Source organism: Syngnathus acus, chromosome 22 (assembly GCF_901709675.1).
Source record: "Syngnathus acus chromosome 22, fSynAcu1.2, whole genome shotgun sequence".
Classification (NCBI taxonomy): domain Eukaryota; kingdom Metazoa; phylum Chordata; class Actinopteri; order Syngnathiformes; family Syngnathidae; genus Syngnathus; species Syngnathus acus.
In genome coordinates, this window is record NC_051106.1 from 7,670,196 (window position 1) to 7,686,632 (window position 16,437).

The window sequence follows — 16,437 nt, forward strand, 5'->3', positions numbered from 1 at the left end:
ATAATTAAAAAAAAAAAAGTCATATAACATCTTCCAGGTGTTCCAGTCGATAGTATTCGGCACTCTCTCTGCTGTTATTCCCAGTCAGGGAACAAATTTAAAAAATCTGTTTCTTCAGTCTAAGCGGGGGCCTTACTAAATAATATTTACTGACACAACCAAGATAGTGAACAATTGACATTTAATAGTGTGCAAAATATCCTAGTCAACAAAAGTGACCTTTATAGAAATTGATAAGTAGCTTATTGTTCTTTTAATAACTTACTGTCATTCTTATGTATCCTCATGCTGCAGGCAGGCACTTTTACACACATACACACACACATACACTGCATGTTTTTACATTAAGGTAGGTTAAAGTTCTGGAATTGTCCTCTGAGGACAATACTGAATTCACATATACAACAAACAAACTAGTGTGCGCACTTGCAATCCTCCTTTTATAAGAGTTCCTCTGAGGTTTTTGCATGGTGGGCTGACTCCTGCGGGGCCCCCATGGACAGGGCATGCATCCACACGCATAAATATGGTAGTGAATGAGCTCAGTACATTTTCAGCTTGAACACTTTGGCGAGAGGCGCTTTGGCACTTGAGTAGATCAGATAAGAGTCTCCGCCAGCACTGAAGAACTCCCAATCGCTGCAGCCGATAGTCGGAAGCCAGTGGACGGGAACGAAGCCCTCGTAGCCCTGCCACCTTCACACGGGCGATGCAAGAACCCACGTTAGTGTCGAGTAAATGAACAGGATGCTGGCCTCCAAATCCCTTGCATGTCAAACGGGAAACGACGAATACCTGTAGAGAACACTGTTGAGAGAGTACGATTCCCCGTTGAAGGAATTGGCGACAACCAGGAAATATTCCTCCCCGAGACTGAAGAACTCCCAGTCCACTGCGCTGTTGGTAGAAAGCAAAAGTTTTGTAAATACTTTTGCCTAACACAAGCTCTGAGTTCTTAGTGGTTTGGGGGCATTCAAAGACTGTAATGGGCCATTTGTGGCCCACGTGCCACATGTTGTTCACCAGTAGTGGGAGGTAAAGAAGTTCAAATGGCCTTTTTAATGATACCTGTATGTGACGATGTCCTGGAAACGGACAAACACCTGCCCGATCATGTCCAGCTCATATATAGTAGAGTTGATGGCATATTGACTGGGTCCGTTGCCATGGAGACGGTGTCCATTGGCAACCACCAGGAAGACCCGTGTGCCTATCTGGAACATCTCCCAGTCAGTGGCGCAAAACGTCTGCGGAAGAAAAAATTATAAATATATATTTAAAAAAAAAAAAAAAAAAACGTTTAAAGACGTCTGTGGGCAAACATTTAATTAAAGCTGTAAAAGTGAGCTGACTCAACCGGATCAGTTCCGGCCCAGTTAATGGGAGACTATTATTTCCAATCGTGTTAGGACGACTTGTAAATTAGACAGGCAATTAGCGGTTAGGTCGGCTTACACGCGAAGCAAGCAAACACCCACGAAAAGAAAAAAAAATTCAGCTTTTCAAACTGAATTCCATGCAACAGAACCTCCAACTTCCAGTCACTCAATGATTGTAACTTTTTTTTTTTGCACGTGCAACATCACGGCGTAAAGATCTATAGAAAGACAATAAAAAAAAATCTGAAATGGAAGTGTCAAGAGTGTATGTCGGAGTGTTCTGGGTGACTTCACGTGATTAATTTTTTTCTGGCTGCTTTCTGACTAATCTTCTCATTCAGCTGTGGAATTCCCCTCAATCACGCTCATCTCCTTATGGCCCTATCAATGTGTCAACACATGTTTCACAGAAAGTGCGGTATGACACTTGCTGTCGGCTACGGCCAGCATGGTCTATTTTTGGAAGCGGGCACACGCCTGATGCTTTTTTCTCCCCATCCCTATCATTAACTCGTTTTCATCTCGCCGTGTTTGTGTTTGTTCCCTCCATCCGAGTGCAATAACAGGACCGTTGTACTGCGTTTCAACCCGTCATCACATAAATCGGCGAGGAAATTACGAGTCTGTCTGGTGATATAGTCGTGAAATAAAATCTCAGATAAAGTCACTGCCGCAGCTAGAGGGGGGGGCGTGGAGGCACTGCCCCCCCCCCTGAACACAGGTGCCAGGCCAGATAATTGACTTTTGGGGATTTTTCCAGGGATTCTTTTTTGTCCCCCATAGGGAACACATAATTTTTATGTGAGTTTTTTGAAAAATAATTTGGGTTATTTGTTTTGTAGACCCTTGCTACTACCCCCTAAGGAAATCATACTAACAAAGACAGTTAAGAATATTGTACCTTAATGGTTTGGAGGACTCGAAAGCTCCCGTCGACCCAAACGTAGATAACAGAGTCTACTGACGTGGTTACGCCGTCAAAGGCGTTCGCCACGACCAAAAAATGATAAGGTCCCACTTTGAAGGACTCCCAGTCGTAAGCCCCTGACGTTCTCAACCTCTGGTGGACCTCAAAGGACTTGGTTGGTTTGTTCCATTTGTAAACTACGCTGTCGATGGTGTGGTTGTTTTGACCTACGGGAAAGACGGTGACGCAAAATGAAAAGTTATTATCGAAGTTTTGATTGTAAGCATTTTTTGTTTTTCTTACCTTTCCTGTGATTGGCGACGACGAGATATGTGTGTCGATGGATTTTGAAGGCCTCCCAGTCACGTGCACAGTGAGTCTCCAAAGTCTGGAAGCGCACAAATTGTTTGCTTTTTCGGTTCCACTTGTAAATGACGGAGACATCGACTTCCTTTCCCACACTGGCGCCTATGTTGCAGTTGGACACCACCAGAAATGTCTAGAACAAAATAAGAAGACTTTGGAGAGAAAAACTTTGCTGCTGGTGGAATATCTAACAATCTCATTTGTCATACCTTCTTGCCCATGTTGAAATGTCTCAATGCCAGCGCTCCGTGTGTGCTAAGATTCTGATACAGCTGGAAGCCATTTTGTTGGCTCCACCGATACACCGCGGACCCAGAAGTTGTGGAGCGATGAGCCATGGCAGCCATCAGACCCACGCCTTGAATCTGGAAGACCTGAAGATGACACCAAACAAAGATGCTCTTAAGTTTTGGTCTTTGTCTAAAGTGATGGGACTGACACGTAGATCTTTAGAAGAGCTTTTAGTTACCTCTATGTCATGTGTCTCTGAGCTGGTGCTGAGAACCTGCCGTTCCTCAACATAGTCCAGTCGTTTACGATCTGAGAAGATGCAGACGTTTGTTCATTTCTAAACCGAGACTGAAGATGATTTTGGCTTCTCACCCTCCAGAACGGTGATCCACGAGGTCCCATCGCAAACGTAAAGGGCTTTCCTAAGCGGGTTAAACCGCAACTGGCCTCGGAGTGTCTCGGAACACATCTGCTCCAAACCCACTGACACTCTCGTCTCTGATTCTGGTGGTTCCCAAAGATTTAGAAGAGACTTGGGTATTACGCTACAAATACTGCATGGACTTTACCGTATGGGATCAGCTGACTTGCGGGATTCTTCCCGGCGACATCTGACAACAGCAATGGCGGAACAGATAGAGATGCAAGTTGAGCTTGGGCAGATGGGCATATCTGATGGGTGGCGTCAGAACCCGGCACCAGAACCAACTGTCGTAACAGGCCCTGTGGATTCAACCCTAAACCTTACTCTGACGAACAATGTGAGTAGATGAGAAGGGCCATCAAGAGAGGAATGCGGGCCTTACCGTAAACAATCCTTTCCATCTGCCCCGACTGCCAATGTGAAATCTGGACAGGTGAAAGCTGAGGTCTGACGGAAAGGACCTGGAGGGAAGGCTGCTTGCCAGAAAAGATAGCAGTTTCATAAATTGACGTCAACGATATATATTATCTTTACGGCTAGCAATATTTCAGGCACTCCGAGCCATCTATCAAACGATGTCAGGTTGCTGACATTGTATGGCCGGAGGCTGTGAGCATATTTCGAGAACTGCTGATGTATTGCGTTGAATGATCTATGATCCCCGCGGGGCGCATTCGAGGGGACGGAACGGGACTCAGGTGGTGGGGTTGGAAAATTCTGATCCTGCTTCCTGGTTCATGTGAACTTAAAAACACAGTCATGTTCTCAGTGCTTTGTTTTGACGACGTTAGCATCCACGGGGTTACAATCAAAGCTAGTAAAGTACTACCGTGGTCTTTATCCAGGTCTAGGTTACTTACATTTCACGCAGTGTGCCACAATCCACCGTCAGCCTGCCTTGGTGACCGACGACGGACAGAACCAGGGTGTGCCAGCGGTTGTCTGCGAGCTGGGCGCCCCGGAACATCTGCTGCTCCGTGACGCCTCGCTCCCCTCTGAAGAGCAAGTGCAGTCGCTTCCCTGAGAGCCTCAGTCCCAGGAGGAGTCGGCGGTGTTCTGCGTTGTTCCTCACTTTTTTGCCACTCGTGTCTATTTGCAGCCTACTTCCCTCGTCATCCTCCTTTTCCTCCAGCGCTCCTTGCGCTGTGATTTTTGGCTCCATCATGGTGAAGATGTACTCACTTTTCTGGAAGGTGAAAAAAAAAATCCAACACAATCTACTCAATGATGCTAGTTGGAATTTTATAGTGAATCCTCAGAACACAGACTATTTGGGGGAGACCAGACACAGAATTAAGGAGGCTTTAGCCCCCTCTGGCCCCCCACCTAGAACCGCCACAGGAATAGCAAAAACCGTTATTGACCCCTTATTGTAATTGACAAAGTCTGCCACTAGATGGCAACAAGACTCATTCTGTGTCAAGGAAACTCCTCATCTCACTTCCACAGTTCCTTGGAACCAAGACACCACTAGAGGGCACTCTTGTGTAAAATCCCGTGCGGGTCACTCACCTTTTGTGCCATGTGAGCCACTTTCAGCGTAACCACGATGGAGAAGTCTTTCGGGGAGCGTTCACAATCGGAGAGCAGGCTGACGGGATCGTGAGGACCAGTGAAATGGACGCCGCGGAATCCTCCGGATGACCTCACCTCAACCCCTGACGTGAATGCAGAGGCGTCCTTCTTGAGGACAGCAGATAGAAGATCCACAGGAACCGAATCTGGAGGCCGTTGACTAATATTAGTCATGGTGGAGTGGTTGGTGAAACAAATGTTAGGGGATGATTATTTTTCTTTTTAAGGGGGATGACTGAGTTTTGAGGATTATGACGTGGGTGCCAACCAGTGGGAACTCCTGCATTTTCAAAAATCGTCGTAGCATGCCGGAATACCTGCCATGTGCGGAATAGCCCTGGGTGGTGAAGCGGTGGCTTTGAGTGTTTTCCCGTAAATGGGAATCGCTTGCAAAACGGAATCCCAACTTCGGACCACGTCTGTACTTGTTTAAAGGCGGGGAGGGATGCAAATGAAATTGGAAGTGCAAAATTGGCATCCCAAACTTGGCAAACCGGAGGAATTTGCGGCTGGAGGGGGGTTCCCGGATATTATTACTTGGATCATGGTTATTACGAGAGACTTTAGTGAGAGAGCGGGAAATATTTACCTGGACATTGTTCCCCAAGGTCAGCTGTCATGAAAATGACCCTGAGGCTGAGCAGAAGCAGCTGGGAGAGTAGCAGTGACGACATCATCACCACGAGCCTCTTCACTTTACTCGATCTCCTTGACAAAGGGTCTCCGTGCGGGATGTTCTTTTGGTAAAAGCATCTTAAACATCATCCTTCTTGAAAGAAAAAAAAAAAGTCCAAAAGTTGAGGGGAAATACAAGACAGGAGGTTCTGGAGGACCTGTGAGCATGTGTGTCTGGAGAGGAATCCACTGAAGTGTGGAGAAGCCGTGCACCTGCACAGCCCCCTTTAAAGAGGCCCCCGCCATGCAAATGAGCTGTCACTCGTCCTGCAGCTTTTTTTTTTTTTAAACAGTCTTGTTCAGACACACACACACACGCACAAACATGCACACTTATATACCAGGTTTTCAGGGGACTCTGTCTTACAGAAGACTTTATGTTAATGTCTATGTTAACATTTGCGAAACAATGGAATAAAATATTTATTTTAAAGACAAATTCATAAGAGAGTAATTGCAAACAAGGGAATAATTGGTTGAACTGAATGCAATACAACTAACTATTAATAATATTTACCATTTAATAATAAACTAACCTCGTCAAGCCCTTCTTCATGTGTGCTTCTCAAAAATATTAAAAATGTTCTTTTTGAAGTGGTGCATGTTTTAGCATCTTTCAAATTGTGCATTAGAATTCCTCATTACCGTCCATTCTTTTAAATAATAAAAAGAGGTTCTACTGCTCTATCTTTTCCCCCTGCCCTGATAGTTTTAACGTCATTACTGGGACACGAGCGCCCTCTTCTGGACCAAGAAAGCAAATACCATTCCAATTGACATAAATTCTCATTTATTCCAAATTTAAGCCACAATGAAATATGTTGTTTCTGCATGATCACGTCACAAATGAACCAAAAACATGAAACCACATCATCCATTTTTTTTAGACATATTTCTCCTCCTAATTTACAAAATTCCCACTGAAATGTTCCACCTCTTTGCCACCCTACTTTTCATAAACAGTTCCTTTTAAGTTCCTCCCCACTCTCTTCCTTTGCGCTTGTGTTTTGTTGCTCTTCAACAGTTCTTCCCGAGTCATCGGCTCAATGATGGTCCCCAGCTGGGTGACCACGGCGGGCCTGGTAATCTTCTTAACGGTGCGTTCCGTGTTCCAGTTGCGGCCCACGGGAGAGCGCAAGGTGCTCTCAAACTGCACGTGACTGGTGAAAGGAAACGGCATCATGCTCACCTGGTGAAGGCTGAGCGAGCTGTTCCTCTTCTCCGAGAGGATCACCCCGGGCAGTTTTTGGTCTTTCCTTGGCGGCGGTGGGGTCATTTTCACCCGGAACTTCCTGCGCTTGCGGCGGGAGGGCACGAGGCCCGCCCCGCCCCACTCCCCCCAGCCGGGAAGCGTCGTGTCCACCGCGCTGGGCTTCTCCGCGTTCTCCTGATTCTTCTTCTCCTTGATGAAGTCGGAGATGACGTCGTCGCCGGCGAAGGCTTCTTGAATGAGGTCCGTCTGAGCGAGCGTTTCGTCCGAGTCCTCCGTGACCACGGTGGTCGGAGCGAGCGGCATAAGAATGGCCGCGGCGTCTTTTGTGAGAACTTCTTTCAACGTTATTTCTTTGCTGCGATTTTTCTTCGTTTGTTCAGAGGACGGCTGCGGCTTGACAGGAGGTTTCTCGGGTTGAACTGACTCCTCTTGATTGAGAAGCTCGATGAACTCCAAAGTCTCCATTTGGTCCGTCTGGCCTCCCGTCAGTTGAAGGGAGGCATCTGCGGGTTCCTCCACTTTTCCACGGTCCTCAAACTTTTTGGGGTCCTCCTTTTCAAGGGTGTCAGGATCTCGGCGCATTTTACGACGGTTCTCAAACTCGCGCAGGAGAGATTCTTCTTCAGTCTCCTCCACCTCACTTTCCTCCTCCTCTTCGACATTTACAGCAGTTCCGGTGGACTCTGCAGTCAAGTCGACGTCACGTGTCTCTTTCACTTTCTCTGCGGGATCTTCGGAGAGCTTTCCTTTCATCCAGGGATTGGAATCCGTCCCAGGCAGTGCTTCGTTTATAAAATCGGGCACATTTTCCGGGGTTTCGTCTTCCTCGTCCTCGTCATTCAAAGTAATGGCGAGTTTCTGCGTCAAATCTTTGTTGACCTCCAGCTGCTGCTGCATCGCTTTGCGAGCACTTTGGTCATATTTTGCCATGATGGCTTTGGACTTGGCCCATTTGCCGCTGTTCTGATGTTTTAACGACATTCTTTCTTGCATCCTGCCCAACTCAATTTTGTTGATCTCCTCTAAAGCAGCCGACGGGTCATTTTTCAACATGTCGTCAAAGTTCTTGAGGAAACCTTTGCGCTTTTCTTTGTTGAGCACTCGGTGGTATTTCTTGCTCTTGATCTTCTTCGTACGTCGGGCTTTGGCTTCATAGTAGGTCTGCAGAGCCCTGGCCTTCTGAAGCTCAGCACGGCGCATCTTCATCTCCATCAGGCTCATGGCCTTCACGGAAGCCTCCTCGGCAGGGGTCAAAGTGGGGTCAGTGGTCGGTTGGTTGTTGGCAGACAGGATGGAAAATATTTCCTGTTCAAGGGGAGTTTCTGCTTGCCAGCCCGTGACAACCTCCCCCATCGGCTTAGGGCCGGGTGGCTCTTGATTCAAAGGGAAAATAAGTTGCTCAGCAGTCCGGTTCTGTCTAATCACACTTTCCCAATGGGTCACCTCTGATGCTACTTTCTGAAAGGTCAGGTCTCTCTGGATCCTCTCACTTTCCTGCCTACTGAGAGGGCATTCAATAGTTTTCTTACTTCGCTGCAGGTTTTTCAGCTGTTTCTTGGAATGGTTCGAGACAGCTGAGACTTTGTTCATGGAATTCAGGAGATCCGACAAATTTATTTTGTCGCCCTCCCCCTCTGCATTGACGGTAAATTCAGACTTTTGCACAGCCGGCTCCGATCGCTCCCCGAGCTTTTTCTTTCGTTTCGCACCTCCGAGAGAGCTGATAGCCTCCACTAGCTTTAGCCGTTTGCGTTCATCATCGCTGTCTTGCTCCAAGTCACTAGCGATAGTCTCATCAGCTTCTGTTAAGTCATCTTGAAAATCGTAGCTTACTTCTGGCTTGTCATCTACAACGCTCACGGCCTTCTTGCGATTCTTCTTCATCGTCCGCTTTTTCGTCAAAACCTTCGCCATGTTGCTGCTGACAACACAGGAGGATGGGTGACTCGAGAATACACGTGTAGTGACAACAAGTATTACTACTTCCGCCTCCTCGTCTTCTTCGGCTCTGTTACTACTCCCTTGCCATAATATATGAAATAGTTACAACGCCCCCTAGAGTCTTCAGCGCGTTACACGTGGATGGCAAGAAAGCGAAAAACAAAGGCGGCCGGTATATTGTTCGGCATACAGTTGCACGCAACGTCGTAAGATTCCCCAAAGATTCAGTTTATTGCCTTTTAATGGGAACGTTGTCCCTTCTAACATGGCCGACACCGAATCACCTAAGTTAGCTAGGCAGCTACAACGCGCCGGTGTATAGTCTTCGAATTTGTAGGCACGATAAGCCATGGAGACTAGTTTCCAAGTAAGATATTAAACATTTTAATACACAAAACAGCAAATCTGAGTACCAAACTATATTTATTGTATACAGTAGTAAAAGACCACAAATAATATACAAATCAGTAGAGAAACAAAACGTCAGAAGACCTGGGCAACCTTGTAACTTTTTGAGCTACTCCACCATGGCTAGGTAAGTGTGCTCTCATTTGAACAAACAATACAAACAGCTGATGTACTGAACACACAAAAAACACTGTAGGGGCAATGTCATCTATTTCTAATAATAAAGGGTTAACTATTTTACAGCATGTCTAACTTAACCTGAAGCTTTAGATCTTTAGATCTAATGAGATGTCCCCATGCCTTCCCATGTCAACTATTGTTGCGTTTGCGCTAAATGTTCTTCATCGTAGGCCACACACGCACACAAACAAACAGTCACTCACACACAGACACAAACTCAAGTGAGGTGTAGGTGTTAATAATATACTGTCATAAATCCATGTCCTCTTGCTGTGTGAATAAATACTTGGTGGTACGGAAGTAGTCTCTCTCTCTTGGACATGCAGAAACCAAAAAAGCAGCAACTAAGCAAAAATACAGACTTCCTTTGAGTTCCTTGTTTGGTCGTGTTAAAGTTTTGATACTTACATCCCATTCTGAACTGTGTGCACAGAGTTAGAGCTTAAAAACATAAACAGTCATTTAGCGAAAGCGGCTAGAAATAATAACATGTTGACGGCGGCAGGCTAACATGTGCCCACGCAAACTAGACAATTCCGAAAACGCTCACTGGCGACAAAGCTGTTGCATCGTTGGTCCGAACCGACGCCAGTGTTAGAGAACCCCTAAGTACCCCACCCAGATACGCACACAAAAAAATAAATCACAACGGATGTACTGTAGCTTAAGTGAATAATAATAACAATATAAATAGCTGAGAGAAGCGATGGAAAAGGGTGATGAATGTGGGCTTGAGCAAGTTGGGTCTGTCAACAGGGTAGAAGGATGCTTAGCAGCGGCCGCCCGTCTGCTGCTGGAAAACGTCTATGGTGTCTTCGTCTTCCATCTCAAGCTAGAGGGAAAAAAAACAAAAGGTAAGAGGTATTTTTCTGCTAAGTCTTGAGGTTCCATTGTAACCGACATCCTGTCCGTAAGCGAAAAAAAGGGCCAGGCTCACAAACCTGCGAAGGCGTATCGTTCTCGTTGATGGGCTGCCCGTCAAACCTGAACCTGATCTGCCTAAGTGAGAGTCCCTGTATGAACGAGACGATAAAATGAGACTGTGTGGGCCGCGTTGTATCTTTAGATCAGAATAAGGCCTCTTCTAAAAACCTCACCAAAAACAAGTAGCAAATCTCACCTGTCGTTCGCAGTACGCCTTCATGAGTTTACTGAGGGCCGTGTGCCTTTTGATTTTGAACTGGACCACCGAGCCATCCTGCCCCGCGACCTTGAGGTTGATGTGGTCATTCTCGGTCTTGACGCCCTCCTGCGCATATCCAAGGTGAGATGGATATTTTGTCAAAACATTCAGTTAGCAGAGGAGAAAGCTATTCATAATTTCATTTCTGTTTAACCCATACATGCTGTTTGCAAATGACCCCCGAAAAAAACCACAACAATGATGCCGTAAGCCTGTATTACTTATGGAATTGTGGTAACTTGGAATCTTGAAACACTTCAGAACTGTCTGCGTTTAGCCCAGGTTTCATGAAACATGCACTTATAGGGCGAGGAAGATTCATCGCTGAATCTGGATCATTGGGGGATCTTGAAACAATTAAAAAGTAAAACAATGATCATGCAAAGTAAACTTAAGCGACCTCAGAGGTCAGAGGATTAATATTTATTAAGAAGTAATAATTACATTTTGAAAACAGTAAGTTCATTATGGAATACCATTATGAAGATATTCATGTGTATGAAAATAAACAGTATGTAAGGGTTAACAGGCAAACATGAAAACACAAAATTACATTAGCGTAAAATTGAAAATAATATTAAACACAATAGCCGAGGCCTCAAACGACAGCCTCATAGCACCAATTCCGCTAACGTTGGCTTCGATGCTAGCAGGCAGATACGTCACTCGCTCACAAACGTTTCAATTTGGGCCACGCAAGTAGGCTCGTTTCGTCCAAATGTGCTACAAGAAGGCCCAGGGAGAATAAAACTAACACAATTGGGGCTCTGTAGCGTGAAGCATTGCGTTAATTTGGTATGATGTGCGAGTCGTTAACCCATTGTGACGGCGAGGGTTTGCGGCAGTTGCGCACATTGCGTGCTGCCGTTTCGAGAACCCCCCCCCCCCCCCCCCCTCCCCAAAATAGAAAGAAAGAAAAATCCTCAAACCACTTTATTTTAATATTTAAAAATCACAAAGGTCGGAAGTTAACGCTCCAGAACGTTGGATGATTTCAACACAAATAAAGGAAGACTCGTTCATTTGCGAAACAAACACTGCGCCAATTGAGAGAAACGTGCAAAATACAGGCCATTTCCCCATGGCAAAAAACGTTTAGATAAGCTATCACCTTTTTAAACAACGCCAAGTCTCACCTTTGGCTTTTCCTCTGACATGGCTGCCGGATTTCAAAATGCAGAGGAAAGAAAGAAGATTTTTATAAAAGCCGGTTGACTGCGTGTTTGTATTTTATTTTGTCTTCCTGCCGCCTTGTGTCCTCGGCTAGCTTCCTCCGGTGACGGGAGCGCGCGTTGAAACGCTATCGTGAAATTAATTGGATGCCCGGAGACACGTGACCACCAAGTCGCGGGAACGCGGAGGCGGGAGCGCGCGCTGCCACCCTCTTTCAAAATCCTCGGCCACGCGCACTGGGAGGACTCCGCTGGGATTGCGAAATTCCTAAATTGGAAGCTTTTCATGGGAATAAACTGAAACAAAGCACTTTGAAAAAAAAATGCATATTAAATTGCAATTGCAATTTTAGGAGGAACACCAAAATTATATAATTTCTCCACTCTTTCGGCAGCCACACTTTTGCCATGCAAACAAAATACAAAATGTGGTTGGTGTCCGTTTTATACTTTATTTCCTACAGAACGTGTATCTTTACAAGGTGTATCAGTGAATGACACACATTCACCTTAAATTAACATTTTAAAACAGGACAAAAGTGCAAAAAAAAAAAAAGGTTCTTAATGCTACAATTCAAAATTGAACAACTACTTAAATACATTGAAGGACCCTTGGAAAGTTAGTTGAACAGATTTCCTTCACCAAATGTTTATTCAGGAGCCAAACAATATGATAAAAACAAACTACTTAAGACTGATATCAGCTTATAGACATCACGTATGGTCAGAAAACATCTAAAAATACATCAAGCTCGAGAAATATTATTTGTCGTGGCCACTTTTAGCAAATAGGTAGCGTGGAGTGGGAAAAAACAGCAAAATCGTTCTTGTATAGCCTCGTCTCGTCACACAACATTAATCTCTGTTGGCTGAATGACATCGGCATCTACTGTATAATAATTACATGGCAATTTACTTTAATTCATTACTGCAAAAAATAAACAGGTGTTTTGTTAAATAAAGTCCCGCTGTTTAAATCCTCTCATCCAAATCGGGAATATGGATTTGGTCCACTTAGGCCTGGTAGAAAACGTTCAAAGTTAGCATCGTTGAAAATAATTACAATAATCCATCAATCACAGGAAAAGGCCTCACCGTATTTCTGCCTGATGTCATCGTGTCTCTGTTTCATCTCGGCACGCCTGCGGAGACATAAGCAATGACAAATCATGACCACAATAAAAGAATCAAAATTGTGTTAAAGAAAATAACGATTTTTTTTTTTCCCCAAAATAATTTTCATTACCTTCCCTCCTGTTTGTTCCTTGACTTGTTTACCTGCCTCTCCATCTGGGACACAAAACTTGACGATCTGGCGCAAAAAACAAAAACAATTAAATAACCATTAAATCATTAAATCCTTTACATAGGTTCCTAAAGATATCAAAGCACAAATGTGATGAACTCATGTTTCTTGTATGTTAGCATCGGAGGCTATTTGGCGTTTTAAAAGTCACAATGTGTAATTGTTTTTCTGCTGCATTACGAAACGAGAGACTTACCCAATGTTTTCACACTTGCAGCAGCAGAACATGCAGATCAGCAGGGCGATGATGATAATGCCACCAAACACTGCAAGCGTGATGATCAAGTTCTGGAAGTTCACTGCGCAGCAGAGAATGCACCAAAACGGGTGAGGCATTTTATTTACTTTTATTTATTTATTTTGCATTGGTGTGCCTAATGCTGTGACCAGCGTGTGTGCATATTGTGCGAGGGTATCATCTTACTCCAACACAGGCCCCAGCGGGCGTCATAGAGCGGACAAAGTGAATGCGGTGGCAGGATGGTCCTCACTGGATACGTAACACACGTCTTGGTTTTGATACACCACAAACACTATGGAAAAACAAAACAAAAAAAAGATAGATAATGATTCATATCTGCTGAGGAATTTCAAAGATTGACAAAGAAGGGAGGGGGAGGAGGGAGGCACAGAATGAGATCAGTTAGTGCTCAAACCGGTCGGACAGGTGCGGCCGTGGTGAAGTTTTGGCCTCTTTTGAGTTCCCTCACATGAAGCAAACATAAAAGACTTCCTTCAAGGTTGCTTACCGTCACGTTGCTCAGACATTGCTCGCAGCTCGTCCCGTTCATGGACTCGCAAGCTGTGTCAGAAGAGGATTAATAACAATTAAAATACAATGTTGACATTTCTCACTTTACCAGACAAAGTAGTAATGATGCTAAAAGCTCTTGAGGCTGAAGGGGTGAAAAGACACATTGTATTCAAGTATCTGTTTTAAAATGGAGGGCGTAAAAAGTTGTCAGGAAAAGAAATATTCAAGATGAGGCAAATTTTTACTCAAGTATTTGTCCTTCTTTATTTCCTACTGGTGCCATGAGGACTAAATGAGGTCCTTGGTGTGTTTGTTGTGTCCTGCTCATCCTAGTGGGAATCTCGCCATGGAGACCAAGAGTGGAATAAAAAAACATTCTTGTCTTCAAGGAGACAATCTTGGCCCCCAGATAGTCTTAGTTGTGTAATTTCACGCCACCATTTTTTAATTTTTATTTACTTTTGCACCAGTCCCTTTCAAGTAAATAAATTTTTTTTTTGAAAATAAATATATAAATGGCACTGCAGATAAAGTAACACCGTTTGGTATTTCTTTTGTAAAATAGGGGAATGGGAATTGAAAAGAAAAAAATGTTTGGAGGAAATAGATTAGAAAAAACATGGCGTGAGTTTAATAGTTCACCTTTGTTTTTTGACAAAACGCCAAAACTAACAAACCAATCAAGACTTCAATATTTCGTCTTCAACCCGCATGACATTGACGCCAAACGACTTTATATATTAGTACACGTTAACGCAAGTAAAATGTTAGAAAAAGGGGGAAAGAAGGTGTTTCTTCTTACCTACACCAGGTGTGGCATTTTGGGCTAAAACTTGAGTCGAAGACAACGCAAGAAAAATGACAACTGCAGCTAAACTCCTAATATCCATCTCGGTTTGGTTGATAATTCTTATATTCCTCCGGTAGTTCGTAAATTTCATCCAGTGGGTGAGAGGAAACCCGACGGTCTGCTTCGGGTTCTTAACGCGAGACGCCGAAATTCTAACTCGCACGCAAGAGAAGGAAGGCGTGTGCGATTACGTTCCAGTGAGAGGAAACACTGACACATTTTAAGTGCGTCATCCAATCAAAAATATACAAGACTATTTTTGTTTTATAAATTGTTCCTTGTATATTTTGCGTCATAAAATTCCTTTTCTTTTCAGATTCTTTAGTTGTTTTACTTATACAATCAAACAAAGATATCCTAAATTTAATTAAAAAAATGTAGCATTTACAATTCAATCAAAGAATGCAGTGTCTTTTAGGAGGTAATTGCATATTTAAAAAAAAAACTTTTTGAAGCAAACTATATTGTCAGCCAGGGGCGCATAGAGAGTGGGGGCAACGGGGTGGAGTATTATGTCTAGTAGCATTATGCTAGCAGACTTTCATAATACAAAGTTAGGTTAGTTGAATACAAGAAATCCACTTACATCAATGGACAATTCCTATAATTTATTAAAGCATGATTTTTAAATTCAGTTGAAAATAAAAAATAACAACACACATCTCTTTCTCTTATTTTTTTGTCTCTCAACAAGCACGATGTTTAAAGATGATAGTAAGCATAACATGAAAATGTAATTATAATAAATAAAAAGACCCACATTGGCCGCCTGCGGCTGATGGCAGGATTTTTTTTTTTTTTCCTGTCGCCCCACCCGAGATCGCAAACTGCTTAAGTTCCTGTTGGGTAAAATAGCCGTGACGGACAGAAGCGAACAGCTCGAACACAAAGAACAGGCGGTTGGTTCCAGGGTCCTTGTTATGTATGGCTTCTTCAGTTTTGCGCTTATTTATTGCCAAAAGTTCAAGCTGGATGGAACCTTTGTCATGTTATGCAAAATCCATATTTGTCTCTTCACAGTTTCATAGACTGCATTTCATATTTCCCCAATTAGTGGCCAGAGGGGGCGCTCATTTACTCAAGTGCAGATGGGACGAGGTGCATAGCTCCAAAGAAGAACATTTTACTGAGTGGATACATGTCAAGGTGTCTAAAGATCGGAAGACTATCGACTGATTCTGTACCTTTGGTTGCTACTGTTTTGGTTAGCAACAGAGTTGACTTGGCCTCAGCAGTTAAGTGTTGTGTGAACAATAGCTTCAATGCTAATGCCACTATTTGAGGAAATACGGTATGCACCTTTAGAATAGTTTTTTTTTTTTAAATAGACGACACAGCCCTCCTCCATTAACACACTCATCAATACTCACACTCAATACTCATCAATGTTAATAAATACATAACCTCATGCCTCCCTCCCATTAAATGTCCCCGTACTCTTCCCTTGCCTTTAACACACAATCACATCATCATCATTTGCGTAGTCATATAAATACATCTAATACACTTGTTACTTCTCTTCCTTTCATTTTCCAATATAATGCGGTTTGGATTACAACATGGTACACATACACACACACAGCAGCATTCCACACACAGCACTTTTAGCAGTGGCGTTGTTGTAGTTATAATAGCAGAACCAGAAAGTAAAGTCACACGGAAACATACAGACAGATTGGTGCGCTTATGTCATTGTTGCTATGAAGAAAAAAAAAAACAGTCAGCATGATCAAACAAGCATATACAGTACTTTTGGTGTAAAAAAAAAAAAAAAAAAAAAAGATAAATTCATAATTTTCTCTCCGAGTCACATGAATGGCACTGCCAGTGAATGACACCCTTTAAATTGCTCGTATCTTACACAAGAGGTGTC

At 43.7% G+C, this 16,437-nt stretch overlaps 4 protein-coding genes across 5 annotated transcripts; all 4 read right to left on the reverse strand.

The window, feature by feature from the left end:
• Nucleotides 1-164: 164 nt before the first annotated feature.
• On the reverse strand, nt 165-5,915 carry tspeara (thrombospondin-type laminin G domain and EAR repeats a). Its single transcript, XM_037241816.1, has 13 exons — nt 5,472-5,915; nt 4,820-5,028; nt 4,168-4,493; nt 3,690-3,780; nt 3,453-3,606; nt 3,256-3,387; nt 3,122-3,192; nt 2,862-3,026; nt 2,590-2,785; nt 2,281-2,513; nt 1,069-1,247; nt 796-897; nt 165-696 (listed from the first exon to the last, which is right to left on the reverse strand). The coding sequence occupies exons 1-13, from the start codon at nt 5,557-5,559 to the stop codon at nt 543-545; spliced, it is 2,100 nt and encodes a 699-aa protein (XP_037097711.1). The 5' UTR covers nt 5,560-5,915; the 3' UTR covers nt 165-542.
• Nucleotides 5,916-6,324: 409 nt separating this feature from the next.
• On the reverse strand, nt 6,325-8,760 carry si:dkey-251i10.3 (uncharacterized protein LOC553498 homolog). Its single transcript, XM_037241815.1, has one exon. It carries the CDS (start codon nt 8,682-8,684, stop codon nt 6,504-6,506), a length of 2,181 nt encoding a protein of 726 aa, XP_037097710.1. The 5' UTR covers nt 8,685-8,760; the 3' UTR covers nt 6,325-6,503.
• Nucleotides 8,761-9,115: 355 nt separating this feature from the next.
• Nucleotides 9,116-11,795, reverse strand: sumo3a (small ubiquitin like modifier 3a). Its single transcript, XM_037242499.1, has 4 exons — nt 11,619-11,795; nt 10,420-10,548; nt 10,241-10,312; nt 9,116-10,131 (listed from the first exon to the last, which is right to left on the reverse strand). The coding sequence occupies exons 1-4, from the start codon at nt 11,637-11,639 to the stop codon at nt 10,069-10,071; spliced, it is 285 nt and encodes a 94-aa protein (XP_037098394.1). The 5' UTR covers nt 11,640-11,795; the 3' UTR covers nt 9,116-10,068.
• Nucleotides 11,796-12,086: 291 nt separating this feature from the next.
• Nucleotides 12,087-14,768, reverse strand: pttg1ipa (PTTG1 interacting protein a). 2 transcript variants are annotated; one of them, XR_005096366.1, is made up of 8 exons: nt 14,517-14,768; nt 13,710-13,762; nt 13,385-13,493; nt 13,157-13,259; nt 12,901-12,966; nt 12,750-12,796; nt 12,478-12,674; nt 12,087-12,416 (listed from the first exon to the last, which is right to left on the reverse strand). XR_005096366.1 is itself a non-coding variant. In XM_037242498.1 (7 exons), the coding sequence occupies exons 1-7, from the start codon at nt 14,653-14,655 to the stop codon at nt 12,637-12,639; spliced, it is 555 nt and encodes a 184-aa protein (XP_037098393.1). In that variant the 5' UTR covers nt 14,656-14,768; the 3' UTR covers nt 12,087-12,636. The 2 variants fall into 2 exon arrangements, 1 of the variants encoding a protein (XP_037098393.1); XM_037242498.1 differs by having other exon boundaries at nt 12,087-12,674.
• Nucleotides 14,769-16,437: the final 1,669 nt, after the last annotated feature.

What these genes read in the sequence shown, in the direction of transcription:
- tspeara (XM_037241816.1), bottom strand. Translation starts at nt 5,559, where the DNA reads ATGATGTCGTCACTGCTACTCTCCCAGCTGCTTCTGCTCAGCCTCAGG. An exon ending in TGTGGCACACTGCGTGAAAT is followed by an intron (nt 3,781 to 4,167) that starts GTAAGTAACCTA and finishes TCTGGCAAGCAG; the next exon opens with CCTTCCCTCCAGGTCCTTTC. An exon ending in GTGGATCACCGTTCTGGAGG is followed by an intron (nt 3,193 to 3,255) that starts GTGAGAAGCCAA and finishes GCATCTTCTCAG; the next exon opens with ATCGTAAACGACTGGACTAT.
- si:dkey-251i10.3 (XM_037241815.1), bottom strand. Translation starts at nt 8,684, where the DNA reads ATGGCGAAGGTTTTGACGAAAAAGCGGACGATGAAGAAGAATCGCAAG.
- sumo3a (XM_037242499.1), bottom strand. Translation starts at nt 11,639, where the DNA reads ATGTCAGAGGAAAAGCCAAAG. An exon ending in AGGCGTACTGCGAACGACAG is followed by an intron (nt 10,313 to 10,419) that starts GTGAGATTTGCT and finishes TCGTTCATACAG; the next exon opens with GGACTCTCACTTAGGCAGAT. An exon ending in AGAACGATACGCCTTCGCAG is followed by an intron (nt 10,132 to 10,240) that starts GTTTGTGAGCCT and finishes TTTTCCCTCTAG; the next exon opens with CTTGAGATGGAAGACGAAGA.
- pttg1ipa (XM_037242498.1), bottom strand. Translation starts at nt 14,655, where the DNA reads ATGAAATTTACGAACTACCGGAGGAATATAAGAATTATCAACCAAACC. An exon ending in AATGTCTGAGCAACGTGACG is followed by an intron (nt 13,494 to 13,709) that starts GTAAGCAACCTT and finishes GTTTTTCCATAG; the next exon opens with TGTTTGTGGTGTATCAAAAC. An exon ending in AGGAACAAACAGGAGGGAAG is followed by an intron (nt 12,797 to 12,900) that starts GTAATGAAAATT and finishes ATGTCTCCGCAG; the next exon opens with GCGTGCCGAGATGAAACAGA.